General features: G+C 42.3%; 1 protein-coding gene across 2 annotated transcripts in view; it reads right to left on the reverse strand.

Annotated features, from left to right (window-relative positions):
• The window catches only part of ush1c (USH1 protein network component harmonin), a 110,419-nt gene that overhangs the window by 74,657 nt on the left and 13,054 nt on the right, over positions 1 to 22,708 (reverse strand). For both annotated transcript variants that reach the window (XM_033039000.1, XM_033038999.1), the window contains exons 2-6: positions 21,431 to 21,498; positions 14,131 to 14,274; positions 11,114 to 11,252; positions 1,357 to 1,465; positions 101 to 125 (exon numbers count right to left, since the gene is read on the reverse strand). In XM_033039000.1, coding sequence (XP_032894891.1) covers positions 101 to 125; positions 1,357 to 1,465; positions 11,114 to 11,252; positions 14,131 to 14,274; positions 21,431 to 21,498 — 485 coding nt within the window. The remainder of the gene's footprint in view (positions 1 to 100; positions 126 to 1,356; positions 1,466 to 11,113; positions 11,253 to 14,130; positions 14,275 to 21,430; positions 21,499 to 22,708) is intronic.

Raw genomic sequence — 22,708 nt, forward strand, 5'->3', positions numbered from 1 at the left:
CTATTCAGCATATTATATAAATATATACAGCTCATTCTGGATAAAATGCTATGATATTCACCAGATTCCGAGATTTAAAAATAAAAAATGATCCCCTCACCTTTTGACCGGAATCATTCCAACATCTGCAAAATGAAATAAGAAACACATTAACAGTAGTTCCCCAAGTGTCACAAGTAACTATTTTCGATCGGCCAGTCTGTCTGAAGAAGGGCCCCAACCCGAAACACAAACCATCCTTTTCCTCCAGAGATGCTGCCTGACCCGCTGAGTTACTGTAGCATTTTTTGTCTATCTTCGGCATACACCAGCATCTGCAGTTCTTTTCTACACACTATTTTCGATTAAATAGGCAGAAATATAAAACAAATGAATTTGATGTAGTGAGTGATTTTGATGTCCACGTTAATAACACACTGAAACTGGCAACATAAGTAGATACAATGACAAAGAAGGCATATCTTGCTCAGCTTCATTGGTCGGGGCATCGAGTATAAAAGTCAGGAAGTCACGATGCACTTTTAGAAGACTTAGGTCAAGGATTAGATTTTTGGATAAGGCTTTGTAGAGGAAAGCAACACGAGTATGAACAGATACTTACAATTTAAGAATTTAATGTCCATCAAAGTTAGACACAAAGCGCAAGGGTAACCCAGTGGGTCAGGCATCATCTCTGGAGAAAATAGATAGGTGATGTTTCGGGTTGGAACCCTGCTTCAGGCATGTTAATGGTCATACCATTGGGGTATAAGGTACCCATAATGAAATCTGAAGAAGGGCATGAGACCTGAAACGTCACCTGTCCATGTTCTCCAGATGCGCGACCTGACCCACGGAGTTATTCCAGCATTTTATGTCCTTTTGCGTGTAAATCAGCTTCTTCAGTTCCTCGTTTCCACATAATATGAGGTGCTGTTCCTCCAGGTTGCAATTGGATTCACTCTGGCAATGGAGGAGGCCCAGGGCAGAAAGGTTGGGGCCACAAGGAACTGCAGATGCCGCTTTACAAAAACAAAGTCACAAAGTGCTGGAGTAACTCAGCGGGTCAGGCAGCACCCCTGGAGAACATAGACCCCTTCAGGGTGCTGACCTGAAACATCACCTATTTATGTTCTCCAGAGATGCTGGCTGAGTTACAGATAGGGTGGGTTTGGGAAGTTAAAATAGTTAGCGACCAGGAGATCTAGCAGGTCTTGGTGGAACAAGTCAATTTATTGGCTATGTTCAGGAACCTTTGTTGCAAAATCATCAAGAATCTATATTTAATATGGATTCCCAAATCCACATCTTATAAAGAACACAAAACTTAATATATGTATTAACTGAATAAGGCAGATCATTGAGGTATACACTTACGTCTAACTTTCAGCGAGACAGTCTTTTTGGTGCGGATGAGATTTATCACTTCCCCGTGCGTGCAGGATTCAATCGAGTAGCCATTGATCCGAACAATCTCATCACCCAGCTGAAAAACATGTCAAGAAGAAATCACAGGACCTTTTCCAATTAGACAGGTGCATGGATAGGGACAGGTCTAGAGGGATGTGGGCCAAATGCAGGCAGGTGGGACTGGCATATAAAACCATGAGGGGTGTAGATAGGGTGAACACACGCGCCGCCACTTACCCAGAGTAGGGGAATCAAGAACCAGTGGATACAGATTTAAGGTGAGGGGGGAAAGATTTAATAGGAACCTGAGGTGTAACATTTTCACACAGAGGGTTGTGGGTGAGTTGCCAGAGGAGGTAGTTGAGGCCGGTACGATAACTACTGGGACAGGTACATGGCTAGGGAAGGTTGAGAGGGATATGGATCAAAGATGGGGAGATGGGACTAGCTTGGACTTAACATAGACCAGTGGACTGATGGGCCTATTTTCGTGCTGTATGACTAAGGCTCTCTCTATGACTCTACCACAGCTCACTATTTTTGATCCACAACATCTCAATTGTTTCTGGAATTTCTGGTTCAAATTTTGTAATCATAACAATAACTTACATATGCAGATGTCTGGGTCACCTTCTGATATAATTAATCATATTTGAGTATAGAAATCGGGATGTCATGTTGCGGTTATAGAAGATGTTGGTGAGGCTGCATTTAGAGTATTGTGTTCAGTTTTGGGCACCATGTTACAGAAAAGATGTTGTCAAGTTGGAAAGGGTACATGGAAGATTTATGAAGATGTTGCCAGGACTCGAGGGTCTGAGCAATAGGGAGAGGTTGAGCAGGCTGGGTCTCTATCGCTTGGAGCACAGGAGGATGAGAACCGATCCTATAGAGGTGTATAAAATCACGACAGGATTAGATCAGGTAGACTCATGGAGTCGCTTGCCCAGAGTAAGGGAATTGAGGACAAGAGGACATATAGTAGGTTTAAGGTGAAGGGGAGAAAGATTTAATGGGAATCTGAGGCGTAACTAAAACTAAAGATAGACACAAAGTGCTGGAGCAACTCAGCAAATCAGGCAACATCTCTGGAGAAAAAGGATGGGTGGATTTTCGGGCCAGGGCCCTTCTTCAGGTGATAAGGTCTTCAGACTAAAACTAAAGTGGTATTGCATATTTACATACAAAATCCAGCAGCTAGTGTCTTTTTTATTGCTTCCCGTTGTCCCTCCTTTTTAAAATTTATTTCAGGTACCAACTACAGAAAGAATATGGTTAATTTTAAAGCGTGTTGGAGTAACTCAATGGGTCAGACAGCACCCCTGATGGTGGTAGATAGGGGACATTTCAGGTTGAGACTTCACTTCAGACTGATGTCACCTAACACCATGAAACTTGTGTTACTATGCCATCTACTGGAATAACAAAATTTAAACCGACAAACCTTGAAATGAGACAAAATACAGTTGAAAATTGGGAACTTTTAGACTTTAGAGATACGACATGGAAGCAGGCCCTTCGGCCCACCAGATCCTCACCAACCAGTGATCTCCCCATACACTAGCACTATCCTACACTGTATGGACAATTTACCGAAGCCAATTAACCTACACTGCTGCCGTCTTTGGAGTGTGGGAGGAAACCAGAGCACCCGGAGAAAACCCACACGGCCACAGGGAGAACGTACAAACTCTGTACAGACAACACCCACAGTCAGGATCGAACCTGGGTCTCTGGTGCTGTAAGACAGTGACTCTGCTGCTGCGCCACTATGTCGCGCAATGCCTCTTGTATCATAAAACTCTGTCTTATAGCGATGACATTGTATTTGCCGTCCAATATCAGTTCCATTAAAGAGCCACATTTTTGACCAAGTGTACAATGCACAACCATTATTTATACCAAGTGCTCAGTGCTATTGACCAATAACACTTTCCATATCAATGTCTTCAGATATTTTTCTTTGATTGAAAGATACAGCTGGAACTGGGCCCTTCAGCACTGTGTCCACGCCGACTCATTCACGCTATTCTATGTTATCCCACTTTTTCATCCACTCCCTTACTCACTCGGGGCAATTTACAGAGGCAAATGAACCTAACCCACATGTCTTTGGGATTGATTGACCGATAGATACAGCATGGCAACAGGACCTGAATACCAATGAGTCCACGCTGACCATCGATCACCCATTCACACTAGTTCTATATTATCCCACTTTCTCATCAACATTTGTGGCAATTTACAGAGGGCCAATTAACCTACAAACCTGCATATCTTTGGGATGTGGGAGGAAACCGGAGCACCCGGAGGAAACCCACGCAGTCTCAGGGAGAACGTGCCAATTCTACACTCACAGCACCCGAGGTCAGGATCGAACCCGGGTCTCCGGCGCTGTGAAGCCGTGGCGTTACCAGCAGCGCCACTGTGCTGCCCACTGATTGTTTCCAGCATTTTATATTTTTATAATCAGGTTTCCAGCATCTAGAGTTTTTTTTCTTTCCTATTCATCCAAAAATCTTTAGTAGATGCATTACATCTTGAATATATTTTGAACTAAAATTCATCCAATAATGCTTTTTCAAGCAAACTCAAGACTCCTGGTGTATTAGTCCATGATAAGAGACAGAAGCACTCGTGGCATTTAGAGCACATTATTAATACATTGAAACCCTTTTTAATTCAGAGCAGAATGTTGACAACTGACAAGATGTAATCTTGTAGTCCATGCAACAAGAATGTTAAAGCACAATGTAAAATCATCCACGTCTTAGAAAGTCAGTGGAAAAAATAATGCCAATAGAAAGAATGGAATTTCATACAATGAGACAGAAGCTTGGAACAATAAGCTTCCTATGCACCACACTCTCTCACTAATTGCCTATCAGCGAGATTTACCAACGGTCTATTTTGACATTCAGACCCTGCGCTTACTTAATTTATTGAAAGTTATGACCAACAATTTGAAAGCATCAGCCTGAGTATTAAATTACCTCTGGCACATTAAATACATTCCGTGATAAATCTTCCAAATATTTCTGAAAGGTCAGCAATAATATTTTCATTGTAATTGTTTTCGCTGGTGACAAGATAACCAATACAATTAACTCTAACATTGCCAAAGTAAAACACAACATGTTTGCCGATCTTCCAAATAGACAAATTTAAGAACTGCAGGAATGACCTTTGATAAAAATTGCAGAATGTAAAATAATGTTCATGAATTCTCCAAATCTGCAGAGATATTGCTGTAGTAGGGGATATCATCTGCAGGGAAAGATTGGACAAACATTGGATTGTTTTCTCTGAAACATCAGAGTTTGAGGAGAGACCTGTATGTAACAATATGAGAGAGAGACAGACAGACAGACAGACAGACAGACAGACAGACAGACAGACAGACAGACAGACAGACAGACAGACAGACAGACAGACAGACAGACAGACAGACAGACAGACAGACAGACAGACAGACAGACAGACAGACAGACAGACAGACAGACAGACAGACAGACAGACAGACAGACAGACAGACAGACAGACAGACAGACAATCAGAACCCTTCTCCCCCAGGATTGAAATGTTCAATGCTAGAGGGCACAGCTTTAAGGTGAGAGGGGCAAAATTTAAAGGAAATGTGCAGGGTAAGATTTTTTTAATACGGAATGTGGTGGAACATGCTGTCAGGAGTGGTGGTGTTCAGTGTTTTATGAAACAGAAATGTGTAGTAGAAAATTCATGAATGTTTTCACAAATGCAAGCTATAGTTGACTTCTGGGCAGCCGAACCATTGTAAATACTGTATAAACACTGTGCCACTGCTGTTGAATGGGAGCCAATCAAGGGTAAACCAGTACAGCACAGGAACAGGCCCTTCAGTACACAGTGTCTGGGCTGAACATGATGCCAGGTTAAACAAATCCCCTCTCCCTGCACGTGATCCACACGCCTCCATTCCCTGCATGTCAATGTGCCAACACGCTGCCTCTGGGACAGTCATTTGTAGCATTATTTCCAACCCCCTTGACCTTCAACATTAATTTGTCTGTGGCATCATTTCCCATTGCCTCTGTTGTGGGGACCATGTTGACTGAGCTGCCAGAAGTGCGATAAGCACATAGGTCATAGGAGCAGAATTAGGCCATTTAGTCCATCGAGTCTATTCAATCATGGCTGATCTATCTTTCCCTCTCAACCCCATTCTCCAGCCTTTCGCCCCATAACCTATGACACCCTCACTAATCAAGACAGTCACACGTTGCAATAAAAAGCAGCATTCTTGCTGAAATTCAGTTTAAATTATGTTATGGATCTAATCCAGTTCTACGGGGGGAATTAATGAAGGTCACATTAATGGAGCCAAACGCAGAACCTTGTAAACTGCCATAACCTTTGGCAACTGGTTTTCTGTCATTGATCTGAAACTATTCAGTGGTTTATAGTCTATACATGGCATGATTAACGACTCTAGGATTTGCTCTTTTGCTTTTGTAAGTTTGAGAACACCTGATGGTCCACTTTATACCTGGCAAGGTAAAAGGTTTCCTGTTCATTTCCTCAAGGACGTCATGAAAGTGCGTACGCAAGGTCACACTTCAGTTCACCAAAACCAAGGGTTCACTGACAGCAGTGCCTTTGATGGCAAGTGCAAGACAATTACCTCAAGCAGATCCAAAAAAAGGAGGGAATTACAGGCTGATTCTTATTAGTTTTAGGATGCGTATGCAGTGTAACCATGGTAACACAATGAAATGGTTTCCACTTTACTGTAACCCAGATGCTCCATTACAAAGCAATTGATGAGACAGAATTTGTTTAAGTTCCCTTGAAGAATTAGTCTCAAGTCTTTAGGTCATAATACCACTGGGTGGCGCCACGATGGCAGCCTCGCCAACAGTCTGTCTGTCTGAGAGGGGGGGGGGTGGGGGGGAGAGGAGGGAGATAGAGAGGCGAGAGAGGCGGAGGGAGAGGCGGAGGGGGAGGGGGAGGCGGAGGCGGAGGCGGAGGCGGAGGCGGAGGCGGAGGCGGAGGCGGAGGCGGAGGCGGAGGCGGAGGTGGAGGGGGAGGGGGAGGGGAGACAAAGAGAGAGAGATACAGTGGGAGACAGAGAGACAGACAAAATATAACAATGTGGTTTCATTAACCTACTCAAAATGGTAATGTCATACATATGAGTTTATATGAACGTAATTATGCAAATTACTTTCAATTAGCACGTGCATGTTCAAATAAAAATATTTATATGTATAAATTATTACTGGGACTCCTGAAGAAGGAATTACTTCAAATGTCTCAGCAAAGCTGGAAAGGGTGCAGAGAAGATTTACAAGGGTGTTGCCAGGACTTGGGGGATTAAGCTATAGGGAGAGGTTGAGCAGGCTTGGACTTTATTCTTTGGAGCGCAGGACGATGAGGGGTGATCTTATAGAAGTGCACAAAATTATGAGAGGAATATATCAGGTAGACGCACAGAGTCTCTTGCCCAGAGTAGGGAAATCGAGAACCAGAAGATATAGATTTAAGGTGATGCGGGGGGGGATATTTAATAGGAACCTGAAGAGTATCTTTTTCTCACACAAAGGGTGGTGGGCGCATGCAACAAGCTGCTGGAGGAGGTAGTTGAGGAAGGTATTATCACAACGTTTCAAAAACAATTAGACAGGTACATGGATAGGACATTTAGAGGCATATGGACCTCTAACACAGGCAGGTGGGACTAGTGCAGCTGTGGCATGTTGGTCAGTTTGGGAAAGTTGGGTCGAAAGGCCCGTTTTCATGCTGTATGACTATGACTTTAATACTATGATTTCAAACACGAAACATGATTTGGCAAAGAAAGTTTTCTTCCCCAATACAACTGGTCTTGGAGTAACATTTGATTTTGTAATTTAAACTGTAGCATTTATGCTTGAAATAATTTAATCAGGCGTAGACAATAACGTCTTTGTGTAAACATGAAGATGTCTGTTGTTTCTCAGTTATTCAGAGAACAGCATTATTGTAAATGATGAAAGGATATATTTGTTTCAATGATTTACAGTTTGATAGTTCTGTATGTTCATTTTTAATTAAAATTTCCCAAATAAGCAATACAACGGCATAGATCCAGTTAGCTATGATAAATAAAACAAATGCATTAACTTGTTTCTGAAAGAGCTTCCTAGAAGACATTTAGCATTTAAAAGTCAGAGACTCTTAGTAAAGATGGGAAATTGAGAATAGAGGGCTGGTGGGGAGCAAAGGATAAAGATTGATTGTTTTTGATCATAAATTAAGATACAAGTCATAGGAGTATATTAAGCCATTGGGCCCATCAATTCTACTCTGCCATTCAATCATGGCTGGTCTATCTTTCCCTCTCTACCCCATTCTCCAGCCTTCTCCCCATAACCTTTCACGCCCTCACTAATCAAGAATATGTCAATCTCCGTTTAAAAATTACCCAATGACTTGGCCTCCACAGCTGTCTGTGGCAATGGATTCCACCCTCAGGCTAAAGAAATTCCTCCTCATCTCCATTCTAAAGGTAAGTCCTTCTACTCTGAGGCTGGCCCCTCTGGTCCTAGACTCTCCCGCTAGTAGAAATATGGGTTAGAATTTTCTCTGTACGACATTTTTCTTTCCAAAAGGAAATCGGAATTCCCATTAAAGGAACCCATTTACTAGATGTGGCTGACAGTTGAGTGTGGAGTACTTGTGGATGTTAATAATGTGAGAGTTGAATACCGATTTTGGATTTAACTTTTTATTGTCACGTATAACTTTGGTTTTGCAAGCTATCCCAAACAGATATTTTTTAAAGTTTAGCTTGCCGCTGATTTATTATTGGCATGAGCAGTGAGGTCGTGTGCTATCCAGTCAGCGAAAAGACTACACATGACTACACAGAGCCGTCCACAGTGTACAGATACAGGATAAAGGGGATAACTTTTAGTGCAAGATAAAGTCCATTAGTGTCCATTAAAGATAGTTCAAGGATCTCGCATGAAGTAAATAGGAGGTCACAACCGCTCTCTGGTTGGTGAGAGGATGGGAAGAAACTGTCCCTGAATCTGGAGGTGTGCGTTTTCAAACTTCTGTACTTCTTGCTTGATAGGAGAGGGGCTAAGAGGGAGTGGCCGGGGTGAGACTGGTCCTTGATCCAATTGGTAGAGCAAAGAGGAAGATTGAGGGTGTGAGCGGGTGATTGATGGTCGGACTGGACTCAGTGGGCTGAAGGGCCTGATTCCATGCTGTAACATTCAATCAAATCAGAGCGGCACAGTGTCGCAGCGGTACAGTGTCGGAGACCCGGGTTTGTTCCTGACCACACTGCTGTCTGTATGTTTGTAGGTTCTACCTGTGACCACGTGGGTTTTCTCCGGGTGATCCGGTTTCCTCCCACACTGCAAAGATTTATGTGTTTGTAGGTTAATTGGCTTCTGCAAATTGTAAGTTGTCCCTAATGTGTAGCATAGTATTGGTGTACAGGCAGATTGTCAGTCAGTATGGACTTGGGAGATTGACAGGCCAGTTTCCACGCTGCATCTCTAACCAAAATGTGTAAAAGTCTAAAATTTGAACAATCCAGTAAAGGAAGGTTTGTGCTTAGTTTATTGTCACGTGTACCAAGGTACAGTGAAAAGCTTTTGTTGCATGCTAAAAGCGCTTTCTCACGGGGCGACTTGACGCAAGATGTAACCAGAGTGAAGTGGTCATGGTCTAGCACGATATCACACGATATAACGGGGGGTAGATAAAGAGTTCCCACGGTACTCGGCATTTCTGTTATTTGTGCGAGTGACTTGTCCATCTCCCGAGCTTTCCCGTTAAATCTTGAATGAACATTGTGAACTACACATGGCACAAATGATGTCACTTTTTTTTTCACACACTATAAATATCCTCCCTTGGTTGAATTGGCTCATTTGGAGACATGCCTATACTAAGTAGTTTCGAGTACAGGATGGTGGGTTTTTTCATTGACGCGCTGTATGCAGCAGCCCACTATGTGCATCGAGGACGCTTGCGTGAAGGCAGAAGGGAGAGATTAATTAAAAAGAGAATTAAGAGGAAGTCTCACTGGGTGTGAAAGAGCAAAGAGGCCATCTCTGCGCTTACTACAATTCACAATTGGGGAGTGTGCCGTGGCAGGACAGCTATATTGATGGGTAGCCGACCACAGGAACACTACTGCATGTTAGCAGAAATGCATAGCAAATAAGCTGACTTTCTAGTGTTGTCCTCTGAAAAGTGCTTCCTATAAGATGTTCGTCCGCAAAACCTGCCATTTAGCACATTGCATTGTCCCTTTTAATGCCTGAGTTTAGGCTTGTTGCGGAGGTTAATGAATATAATGTGTTTAAAATAATCTAGCGTGCCTCATTTGTTGATTTTCGTGTTTGCGAGGCCCTTTTATAGACAAATGTTTGGTGTGATGCACCTTCTCTCAATATGTGCAAGAAGTCGTCTTTTTATATTGTCAAATAGGAATAAAGACTTTGTCTCACATTTACCGTGCTGATTGGCTTATTTTATTTTCTACCGAGAGGTGAAACTTTCAAACGTTTAAATAGCTCAACAATTGATGGACCTGAACACTCAAAAATGAAACTTAATGAAAATGTGATTATATCACCTCCCTTCAACTATTTTGTGTTTCAGCACGAGAGGGAATATAACATTAGAGACATTCATCTTGTAGTGATGTGTTAATGAAGAATTGCAGACATCAAGCTGATAGTAAAAAATATATTTATTTAACAATGAGGTAAACAAGCACTGACAATCAAACTGCTGAGGTAAAAGCTTTATACACTTCAGGCTATCATAAAATGTGGAGCCACCAACAGAAACAAAGTAATGCCCAAGAGGAAAAGACACACATATTAACATACAGACATTTATAAAGGATATTGAGAACACCTTTTTTACTCACCTTCTGTCCCCTCTGTCCAGCTTCCGGGTTTACCGTTCGCAGGAGTTCCCACGGTAACCGCAAGAGTTATTACGGATATCGCACGGATATCGCACTGGCCACTACGTTCATATAAAGTTGCAATGCACAACCACAAGTGTACAAGTCACTCTTGGAGAAATTCAAGCTTGCTTGAATTTTCTCCCGAGTCACCAAGTTACACGATTACCTGCCGTTAGCGCCACGGTGGTCCACGAATGCCGTACTGTTATCGCACGAGGTTCCCACGATGTTAAACTCTGGTTAACTCTTGCGTCAAGTCGCCCCGTGAGAAAGGCCTATAACCAGGTTAATGTTGGAGGACTCCAGAACCAGGGGCCACTGTCTAAGAATAAGGGGCAAGCCATTTAGAATGGAGATGAGGACACACTTTTTCACCCAGAGAGTTGTGAGTCTGTGGAATTCTCTGCCTCAGAGGGCAGTGGAGGTCAAGAGAGAGCTAGATAGGGCTCTTAAAGGATAGTGGAGTCAGGCAATATGGGGAGAAGGCAGGAACAGGCCACTGATTGTGGATGATCAGCCATGATCACACTGAATGGCGGTGCTGGCTCAAAGGGCCAAATGGCCTACTACTGCACCTATTGTCAGTGGAAAGACAATACATGATTACAATCGAGCCACCCACAATGTACAGATACATGATAAAGGGAATAACGTGAAAAACGTTTAGTGATTCAGTGAATTATATGCATTGCAGAAATTAGTGCTCATTTTCACACTTGGGCTAAAACGACCACTTTTCCTCTTACTTTCAATAGTGATCCTTACCTGCAAGCCAACATTGTCTGCTTGTCCCCCATTCACCAACTGGGAGATGAAGAGGCCACAGCTAAACTCCAGTCCACCGCGTACGCTTAGCCCTAGTCCTTCAGGATGTGTCCGGTCCAAACGCACCTCTTTTAGTTTCCTACAGGGGTCAAAAATAAATTTATGGTATCACTTGAAAGGCAGTCCAAAGAAAATAACTCCAACATTCCAAAGCATTTCACATAGAATCATAGTACTAAAGTCATACAGCATAGAAACAGGCCTTTCAGCCCAACTCATCCATGCTGACCAAATGCCCCAAATAAGTCTATTTGCCCATGTTTGGCACATATCCCTATACACTTTCCTATCTATATACCTGTCAAAGTGTCTCTTAAATGTTATTATAATACCTGCCTCAACTACTCCCTCTGGCAGCTCAATCTATATACCCATTAATAGTTGCTCTTGGGTTCCCATTATACCTTGCCCGTTTCATCTTAAACCTCTGTCCCCTTGCTTTTGATTCCCCGACCAGGATCTTGATCAATTGTGCACGTGGGCTGAGGAATGGTTGGTGCAATTTAATGCAGAAAAATGTGAGGTGTTACATTTTGGGAAGTCCAACATGGGCAGGACCTACACAGCAAATGGTAGGGCACTAAGCAGTGTTGTAGAGCAGAGTGCAGGTGCATAGTTCTCTGAAGGTGGAGTCGCAGGTAGATCGAGTGGTCAAAAAGACTTTTGACACCTTGGCCTTCATCAACCAGAATATTGAGTATAGAAGTTGTAAGGTCATGTTGCAGTTGTATAAGACTTTGGTGAGGCCTCATTTAGAGTATTGTGTTCAGTTCTGGGCACCATGTTATAGGAAAGATGTTGTCATATTGGAAAGGGCACGGAGAAGATTTACGAGGATGTTGCCAGGACTAGAGGGTGTGATCTATAGCAGAGGTTGAGTAGGCTGGGACTCTATTCCTTGGCGCAGGAGGAACAGGGGTGATCTTACAGAGGTATACAAGATCATGAGAGGAATAGATCAAATAGATGCACAGTCTTTTGCCCAGAGTAGGTGAATCGAGGACCAGAGGACATAGATTTAAGGTGAAGGGGAAAAGATTCAATAGGAATTTGAGGGGTAACTTTTTTACACAAAGGGTGGTGGATATATGGAACAAGCTGCCAGAGGAGGTAGTTAAGGCTGGGACTATCCCAACATTTAAGAAGCAGTTAGACAGGCACATGGATGGGACAGGTTTGGAGGGATATGGAAGAAATGCTGGCAGGTGGGACTAGTGTAGCTGGGACATGTTGCCCAGTGTGGGCAAGTTAGGCCAAAGGTCCCGTTTCCACACTGTATGATTACCCTCGACAAAATACTGTACATTCAACCGATCTATACCCCTCATAATCTTATACACTTCTATAAGATAACCCCTCAGCTTTCTACGTATTCTTACGCTTCTTCATTATTGCAATTAATATTCAATCCCTTGAATTTTCTTGAATATCAGTTGGAGGAAGCGCCCCAACCCAAAACGTCACCTATCCATTTGTTCCAGAGATCTTGTCTGACCTACTGTATTACTCCAGCACTTTGTTTCTTTTTTTGCAAACCAGCATCTGCAGTTTCTCATGTCTACAGAGAAACAATTGTTTAATTAGGGCCTGTCCCACTTGGGCATCATTTGCGCGTAACGCAGGTGGCGTGCGAAGATTTTGTGAATCCCAAAATCCTGGGGCGCCACGCGCGACCCTGCCTAAGTCACCACGCACCATGCGCGAGTAATGCGCGTCGTGCGTTATGACGCGTAAATGATGTCGCGTAAATGATGCGCAAATGACGCCCAATTGGGACAGGCCCTTTACTTTAGTTGAGTTTATTGTCACGTGTACCGAGGTACAGTGAAAAGCTTTGCGTGCGTGCTTGCCAGTCAGCAAAAAGACTATGCATGGTTACAATCAAGCCGTCCACAGTGTACAAATACAGGGTTAAGGGAATAACGTTTGGTGCAAGATAAAGTCCAGTAAAGACCAATTAAAGATAACACAAGTGTCTCCGGTGAGATGGATGGTAGCTCAGGACTGTTCTCTAGTGTTGCCTATATTTTCCCTTTTTAAATGCCATCCTTATCTGTAACTGAACCATAATCGTGGGTTGCAGGTTAAGTTTACCGGATGGAATATTTCACCACACAGGGATGTTGTTTTAGTTAATTTCTGCTTTCATGAATGTTTCATTTCTCTTTCAAAGCCTGAGAAGGAAATTAAAGCCATGATCTACACAAGTTCCCGTTACATAATTAAAATGTTTCCGAATTCCAAGTGTGGTGTGGCCCGCAGCACAAGAAAGTACAAACCATTCATCAATTTGACCTTGACTCCCTTCATATAAAGCATCTTATCGCCTGATCAAGCTAATCCTGGGCGACCACATTATTGCATAAAACACAAAGTGCTGGAGGAACTCGGCGGGCCAGACAACATCTGTGGAGGGAATGGACAGGCAGGGTTTCAGGTCGGGACCTTTCTTCAGACTGATAATAATTATTTACTGATTTCCAATACGAGGGAAACTTTGACTTTCTAATATAAATATCATCTTTCCTTTAGAAAGTGCACACAACTATACTCGATTAATCCTTCTGGTGAATCTGTGAAACACATTGCCACAGATGGTTGTGGAGGCCAAGTCAATGGATATTGTTAAGGCAGAGATTGACAGATAGATTCTTGATTAGTAAGGTTGTCAAGGGTTATGGGGCGAAGGCAGGAGAATGGGATTGAGAGGAAAAGATAGATCAGCCATGATTGAATGGCAGAGTAGACTTGATGGGCCGAATGGCCTAATTCTGCTCCTAGAACGCATGAACTTTTTATCGTACCTCCTCTAATCTAAATACTGAGGAATAAATTTAATTTAAAAATAAACCTAAATTCCCTGCAAATATGAAAATCAATGGACTTCCGAGCAAGCAATAGACTGCCGTCCTTTTATTAAATATGTTGTGATTTTCTATTTACAATCGGCACCTTACCGAGATCGTTTTGGTGTCAGGCTGTCGTATTCTACTTGGTGCTTCAAGGGAATAAGTGGCCGGATTGCTTCAAACATTGGCAGACGACTCGGCTCATTTATCACCAGCTTTAGATCTCCCACCAGAACAGGGAGATCCATCGACCTGAAAGAGAGGTATAAATATTAATTACAGAGACACCAGAGCATTTTTCTTGAAGTTTGGAGTTTGTTCGTTCTCCTTGTGACCGCGTGGGTCTTCTCCAGGTGCTCCGGTTTCCCCCCACATTTCAAATACGTGCGGGTGTGTTGGTTAATTGGCCCTCTGTAAATTGACCCCAGAGTGCAGGGAGTGGATGAGAACGTGGGATAACATCCATGGAGTATGAACAGGTAATCGATGGCCAACGTGGACTCGGTGGGCCGAACGGCCTGTCTCCATGCTGTTTCTTTCAATCATTTTTTTAAAAAATTACTGGAAAGTTCCCAGACCACGTGTTGGGTGACAGATCAGGTGCATACACAGGTGGAACCTTTAAGTACACCTGAGCTCACTTTCACCCAAGCAGGAAATGAATGGAGATGGCATTCTAGATGATGAAGGATTTCGATTAGCGTAGGGTTACAGGAAAGAGAGTGGTATAGAGACCATATCGCTATTGCCTAATGTACGAGGTGATCACAGAGGACAGTTCTCATTGGAAACTAGGTCAACTGGAAGTTCAAAATAAGCAGCTGTAACAGTGGCACTGCTGTTAGAGCCACTGCCTCGGAGACCCCGGTTCGTTCCTGACCTCGGGTACTGTTTAGGTTGTGTTTGCATATTCTCGCTGTGACCAGGTGGGTTTTCTCCGGGTGCTCCACATCCCAAAGACGCCCGGGTTTGTAGGTTAATTGGCCTCAGTAAATTACCCCCTAGTGTGGATGAGAAAGTGGGATAACATAGAACTAGTGCGAATGGGTGATTGATGGATGGCGTGGACTCGGTGAGCCAAAGGGCCTGTTTCTTTTGTTGCTGTATCTTTCAATCTATCAATCAATCAATCAAAATATGGTGACGCGAGAAACTGCAGATGCTGGTTTACAAAAAAAATGCACAAAGTGCTGGAGTAACTGACTGGATCAGTTAGCATCTCTGGAGAAAATGGATTGGTGGCGTTTCGCATCCGAACCCTTCTTCAGACCTATTATAGAGGGGGGGAGAAGTGTATTTTCGTAGATATTTGAAAGAACGCCTCATGTCTTGTTGCAAACTAGGTGATGCGGAAACATAATAAATAAATCAGCTGTTATGGTGCTATTGCAGTGAATTTCATTTAACCAGCGCAGGCAGTAAATTATTGAGAACTGTCGATTCACAGATGACCCAAACATTGAAGGGGTTTGCTTTATGAATGGCAAAAGCAATTAGGCAAACCTCAATGAAACTGAACAGGAAAAGCCCGCTGGGAAACAAAACCAGCCCTCTTTACAAAGATCACATGGAAACTTTGCCAACGTCTACATTTCAGCTTCTTTTGTGCTCCGTTTATTCAAGTGATGAATGGAAAACAATATCTCCCACACAACACTGCTGCAGCAATAGCAAAATAAGAATAAAATAATGATTGTTTCCAGATTAAAATTCCACTATTCTTTCTACAATTTTATCGTAGTATAGTTTAAACATTGAATTACCAACACATGGGTTTTATAATATTTTAATTTACTTTTCAAATATGGTAATTTGTCATAGTTTATAGTCATTAAAGTCACTGGCAAATAGTTGCAATGTATTTTTCATGAAATAACTCCTCAGCAAAATAGAAACATAGAAAATAGGTGCAGGAGTAGGCCATTCGGCCCTTGGAGCCAGCACCGCCATTCAATATGATCATGGCTGGACATCCAGAATCAGTTCCTGCTTTCTCCCCATATCCCTTGATTCCGTTAGCCCTAAGAGCTTTATCCAACTCTCTCTTGAATACATCAAGATATGTGAAAAGAAAGAGATTAGTTAAAACAAATGTAGGTCCTTTGCAGTCAGAAACAGGTGAGTTGATCATGGGGAACAAGGATATGGCGGACCAATTGAATAACTACTTTGGTTCCGTCTTCACTAAGGAAGCCATAAATAATCTGCCAGAAATAGCAGGGGACAAAGGAGTTGGAGGAATTGAGTGAAATCCAGGTTAGCCGGAAAGTGGTGTTGGGTAAATTGAATGGATTAAAGGCCGATAAATCCCCAGGGCCAGATAGGCTGCATCCCAGAGTACTTAAGGAAGTAGCTCCAGAAATAGTGGATGCATTAGTAATAATCTTTCAAAACTCTTTAGATTCTGGAGTAGTTCCTGAGGATTGGCAGGTAGCAAATGTAACCCCACTTTTTAAAGAAGGGAGGGAGAAAGAAAACGGGGAATTACAGACCAGTTAGTCTAACATCGGTAGTGGGGAAACTGCTAGAGTCAGTTATTAAAGATGGGATAGCAGCACATTTGGAAAGTGGTGAAATCATTGGACAAAGTCAGCATGGATTTACAAAAGCTAAATCATGTCTGACGAATCTTATAGAATTTTTCGAGGATGTAACTAGTAGCGTGGATAGGGGAGAACCAGTGGATGTGGTGTATCTGGACTTCCAGAAGGCTTTCGACAAGGTCCCACATAAGAGATTAGTATACAAACTTAAAGCACACGGCATTGGGGGTTCAGTATTGATGTGGATAGAGAACTGGCTGGCAAACAGGAAGCAAAGAGTAGGAGTAAACGGGTCCTTTTCACAATGGCAGGCAGTGACTAGTGGGGTACCGCAAGGCTCAGTGCTGGGACCCCAGCTATTTACAATATATATTAATGATCTGGATGAGGGAATTGAAGGCAATATCTCCAAGTTTGCGGATGACACTAAGCTGGGGGGCAGTGTTAGCTGTGAGGAGGATGCTAGGAGACTGCAAGGTGACTTGGATAGGCTGGGTGAGTGGGCAAATGTTTGGCAGATGCAGTATAATGTGGATAAATGTGAGGTTATCCATTTTGGTGGCAAAAACAGGAAAGCAGACTATTATCTAAATGGTGGCCGACTAGGAAAAGGGGAGATGCAGCGAGACCTGGGTGTCATGGTACACCAGTCATTGAAAGTATGCAGGTGCAGCAGGCAGTGAAGAAAGCGAATGGTATGTTAGCTTTCATAGCAAAAGGATTTGAGTATAGGAGCAGGGAGGTTCTACTGCAGTTGTACAGGGTCTTGGTGAGACCACACCTGGAGTATTGCGTACAGTTTTGGTCTCCAAATCTGAGGAAGGACATTATTGCCATAGAGGGAGTGCAGAGAAGGTTCACCAGACTGATTCCTGGGATGTCAGGACTGTCTTATGAAGAAAGACTGGATAGACTTGGTTTATACTCTCTAGAATTTAGGAGATTGAGAGGGGATCTTATAGAAACTTATAAAATTCTTAAGGGGTTGGACAGGCTAGATGCAGGAAGATTGCTCCCGATGTTGGGGAAGTCCAGGACAAGGGGTCACAGCTTAAGGATAAGGGGGAAATCCTTTAAAACCGAGATGAGAAGAACTTTTTTCACACAGAGAGTGGTGAATCTCTGGAACTCTCTGCCACAGAGGGTAGCCGAGGCCAGTTCATTGGCTATATTTAAGAGGGAGTTAGATGTGGCCCTTGTGGCTAAGGGGATCAGAGGGTATGGAGAGAAGGCAGGTATGGGATACCGAATTGGATGATCAGCCATGATCATATTGAATGGCGGTGCAGGCTCGAAGGGCCGAATGGCCTACTCCTGCACCTAATTTCTATGTTTCTATGTTTCTAAGTGAATTGGTCTGTGTGAATTCTCGGTGGCAGAGAATTCTACAAATTCACAATTCTCAGGGTGAATACGTTTCTCCTCATCTCAGTCCTGAATGGTCTACCCCTTATTCTTAAACTGCGATCCCTGGTTCTGGACTCCCCCAACATCAGGAACATGGTTTCCTGCATCTAGCCTCTCCAATCCCTTAATAATTCTTTCTGTTTCTTTACGAGGACCCCTCATCCTTCTAAATATGGGCAAGTCAAGAGACAGGTGTATTTTATTGTCATATCTCCTAGGTAGAACAATGAAATTCTTACTTGCAGCAGCACAACAGAATATGTAAACATAGTACGCTGTAAGCAATACGTCAGGGTTAAGGTTGGGATACTTTCTTGATTAGTAAGAGAGTCAAAGGTCACGGGGAGAAGGCAGGAGAGTAGGGTTGACAGGGAAAGATAGATCAGCCATCATAGGATTATTGAGCAGATCCAATGGGCTGAATGGTGTAATCCTGCTCCTATTTCTTATAATTTAAACTGAATTCAAACCCTCAAAATGCCACAGGATTTGACCTTTGAAATTTTAAGCCAAAGATCTATCTTATAATTACACTAACAACACCATTGTATTATCAAGACCCTACAAATGCAAATTAATTCTCTGAAAATACTAAAATACACCCTGTGACAAATATAATCAAATGTTTTTAAACCACTTTTATTATTGTTTAGTGGATTTCCATTGTAAGTAGCTACTGCTAACTCTAATTCTTCAATGCAACAATGTAACTTCTGTTTATAAAATAACATGCAGAACAAAGAATTGTGATAGTTGTATATAATACCCACACTTGTACCATTGAGGCAGGGACTATAACAACATTGAAAGAGATTTTGGCAGGTACATGGATAGGAAAGGTTTAGAGGGATATGGGTCAAATGCAGGCGGGTGGGATCAGCGTAGTCGGATCAGCAAGTTGGGCTGAAGGGCCTGTTTCCGTGCTGTAGGACTATTAAAATATAACTAGGTTTGCGCTATTTTAAAGTACAATTTTTAGCATGAGTAAAGGGATGAAAAGGTTAATCTGATGAATCAGAGCATGTACCAATAATTAGACAGTACTTGTACAAATTCTGACAATCAACATTGATCGAACTGATTGAAAGATATAGCATGGAAACAACGAGTATCATTCAAATAGTAATTAACTCAACATTTTAGTTTTAGTTCAAAGAAGATATAGCATGGAAATAGCCCTTTCAGCCCACCCAGTCCACACCGACCATCGATCACCTGTTCCCACTGGTTCTATGTTATCCCACTTTCTCATCCGCTCCCTACACACTAGGGGGCAATTTACAGAAGCCAATTAACCTACAAACCCGCATGTCATTGGGATGTGCACGGAATTTCGAGCCCCCGACAGGAAAACCACTCGGTCACAGGGAGAACGTGCAAACTCGACTTAGACAGCACCCGAGATCAGGATCAAACCTGGGTCTCTGGCGCTGTGAGGAGCAGCTCTTCCAGTTGTGCCATCTTTAAGCAAACGCTATGATTCATGCTCCACTGGTCAATATCAATTAAAGCCAACTCATTGTTCAGTTTGGTGAATAACTATTCAGACCAGGAAAGGTCTAGGATTGTTCATCAAATGAGTTGACAACTTTGCGGGTGGGATGGACACAACCTCCCATTGTTGCTGGTCTAGAATACCCTTGCGGTGTTTGCACTAGAACATAGAACATCACAGGTCCTTTAGCCCACAACGTCTGTGCTGAACATGATTCTAAGACAAACTAATTTCCTCTACCTGCATATGATCCATTCCCTGCCTTTACTGACAATGGATCATATACATTCTTCCTTTCAACAGCATAACAGGCCCATAAATTCCACGCACACAGATAACATATAATATATATTTTTAAATTCAAAATTAATATTGCAGCACAGTGGTGCAGCGGTAGGGCTGGTGCCTTACAGCGCCGGGGACCCAGGTTCGATCCTGACTTATGGACCTGTCCACTTCGGCGATTTTTTAGGCAACTATAAGCGACTAGTTTATCGCCACATGTTCACCATAAGTAGTCTCCTCAGTCCTGCAAACCTTTCCTGTCGCCGCTAAATTTCAACATGGTGAAACATTTTCGGTGACAGTGGGTTTGATGCCAATGAGCGTAGCTTGATGTAGGTGCTGTCGTAGGTTGTCACCAGGATGACTTAGGTTGTCGCCAGGTTTTCGGTGACCTGCTACGACTAAGACTGTTGCCGGCAGTTGCTTAAAAAAAAATCGGCAAGTGGGACAGACCCATAAGGATGCTGTCAGTGCGAAATTTGTACATTTTCCATGTGACTGCGTGGGTTTTCTCTGGGTGCTCCGGTTTCCTCTCACACTCCAAAGATGTACAGGTTTGTAGGTTAATGAGCTTTGGTAAAATTGTAAATTGTCCTAGTGTGCATGATAGTGCTAGTGTACGGGGTGATCACTGGTCGGCTCGGACTAGGTGCGCTGAAGGTCCAGTTTCTGCACTATATCCCTAAAGTATAAAATTGGTTACATAGAACTTAAACAGTAGTTAATCAGATTTAAATCAAAAACTGTAAATAAACCCTAAACATTAAGCCATACATACTTGTTAAGGTAAAAGGAAATAAGAGTCACCATTATAGTACTCACGCAAAATAAGTGCTGAATTCTCAACATATCAAAAGCTTTTGAGTCATATTAATATTTACTACATCAGTAGTAATGATAATATTTAGCTCAATCTGGGAAGTTCATTCACATTACATTTTAAACAAACTAAAAAGAAAATCAATAATTTTCCATTCAATTATGATTTACTTTAGTTTATGATACTCATATCTACTGAAGTACAGTGTAAAGCTTTTGTTGTGTGCTATCCAGTCAGAGAAATGAATACAATCGAGCCGTCCACAGTGCACAGATAAAGGGTACAACATTCAATGCAACATTGATGTCCAATAAAGTCAGCTTAAAGATCAAGGATAGTTCAAAGGTCTCTAATAGGATGGGAGGTCAGGAACGAACTCTAGCTGATGAGAGGACCATTCAGTTGCCTGATCACAGCTGGGAAGAAACTGTCCCTGAATTTGGAGGTATGTATTTTCAAACTTCTGTACCTCTTGCCTGATGGGAGAGGGGAGAAGAGGGAGTGACCGGGGTTAGACTGGTCCCCGATTATGCTGGTGGCCTTGCCGAGGCAACGTTTAAACCTCTATCCTCGCACTTTAGGATAAGTTTATTATTAATTTTTCTTTATTAGTTCCTGGGAGTACAACGTACTCTCAAATTTTACATTCAACTACATTTTCAAATCAAATATTAAATTGTCTCCTTAAATCAAAATCTGTCTCACAAAACTTTAGCAAGTTAAATAACTCTGGTTTTGCTCGCTTATACATAAGGTTTACTGCTTGGGGCAATGTAAATACAACTGGAAAGAAGACATGTAATTTATAAATATAAATACCTCAAAACATGGAAGTATATTGGTAACAAAACTACTTACTGGTGGTACATGCGTAGAACATCATACAGATAGTCTTTCTCTGCATCACTGTCAATTAATATGTCCACCTGAGGAAAAAAAAAAATTTAGATGATACATTTACCACAAAATATATGTTTACATTTACCACAAAATACATGTTAACTACCAATCAGGATAGGCACAATAACAGAATCTTTAATACAATTACACAACAATATTATCACTTCAATGAAACTGCCGTGCTTGCAGCAATTCAATTGAAAGTCCAGGAGTCAAAGTTGAGTAGCACGTTAGATACAAGTTGACAATCTTTCCCTAGAGGCAGCTTAAATCTTGTATCTTGAGTAATATTGATTTTATTCATGGCCAGAACAATACAAAGAAAATAATCTGAGAAACATTTCTCAATAAAAATCTCTTGTACCTTATGATCACTCAGCTGCTCAATAAATATGTTTAAGAACCTCTTGGGCCATTCATTAATGGAACACATTCTTGCCCAGCAGAATTGACACAAAAATGCTAACATGTAAAGTGATCGTTGCCTCAAAGAACATAATATCAGCCTCCAAACGGCAAGCAATGATGGATCACAGATGTATCAGATTCCCAATAAAGCTGCCTTCAAATTGTCACTATCTCCACTCGCCAACGAAACGTTCTCTTTAAGCTGGTGTCATTTTACAATGAATCCACAATCACTTAAAATTATTACTTTCCTTTTACAAAATAAATGTCATTTTTATAATTGAATTCCTTAATATGTCTTCTGCAGAGGATATGAACCAGAACAAGGGATTCTTGTTTGCTTCATCTTTCTGGGCACATTAAACGCAACAAAAATAAATATCCGGTAGAAACAAGGAACTGCAAGTGTCGGAGTAACTGAGTGGGTCAAGCTGCATCTCTGAAGAACATGGATAGGTGATCGGAACTTCAATTTGAAGAAAAGTACCAAACCGAAATGTTATATATCCATATTATATCCATATCCCCCCCATATCTGCCTTCCGCAAAGACCGCTCCCTCCATAACTCCCTTGTCAATTCTTCCCTTCCCTCCCGTACCACCTCCTCCCCGGGCACTTTACCTTGCAACCGCAAGAGATGCAACACTTGTCCCTTTACCTCCCCCCTCGACTCCATTCAAGGACCCAAGCAGTCGTTCCAGGTGCGACAGAGGTTTACCTGCCTCTCCTCCAACCTCATCTATTGCATCTGCTGCTCTAGATATCAGCAGATCTATATCGGTGAGACCAAGCGGAGGTTGTTCGATCGTTTCGCCGAACACCTCCAC

The sequence above is a fragment of the Amblyraja radiata genome, chromosome 20, assembly GCF_010909765.2.
Source record: "Amblyraja radiata isolate CabotCenter1 chromosome 20, sAmbRad1.1.pri, whole genome shotgun sequence".
Lineage (NCBI taxonomy): Eukaryota > Metazoa > Chordata > Chondrichthyes > Rajiformes > Rajidae > Amblyraja > Amblyraja radiata.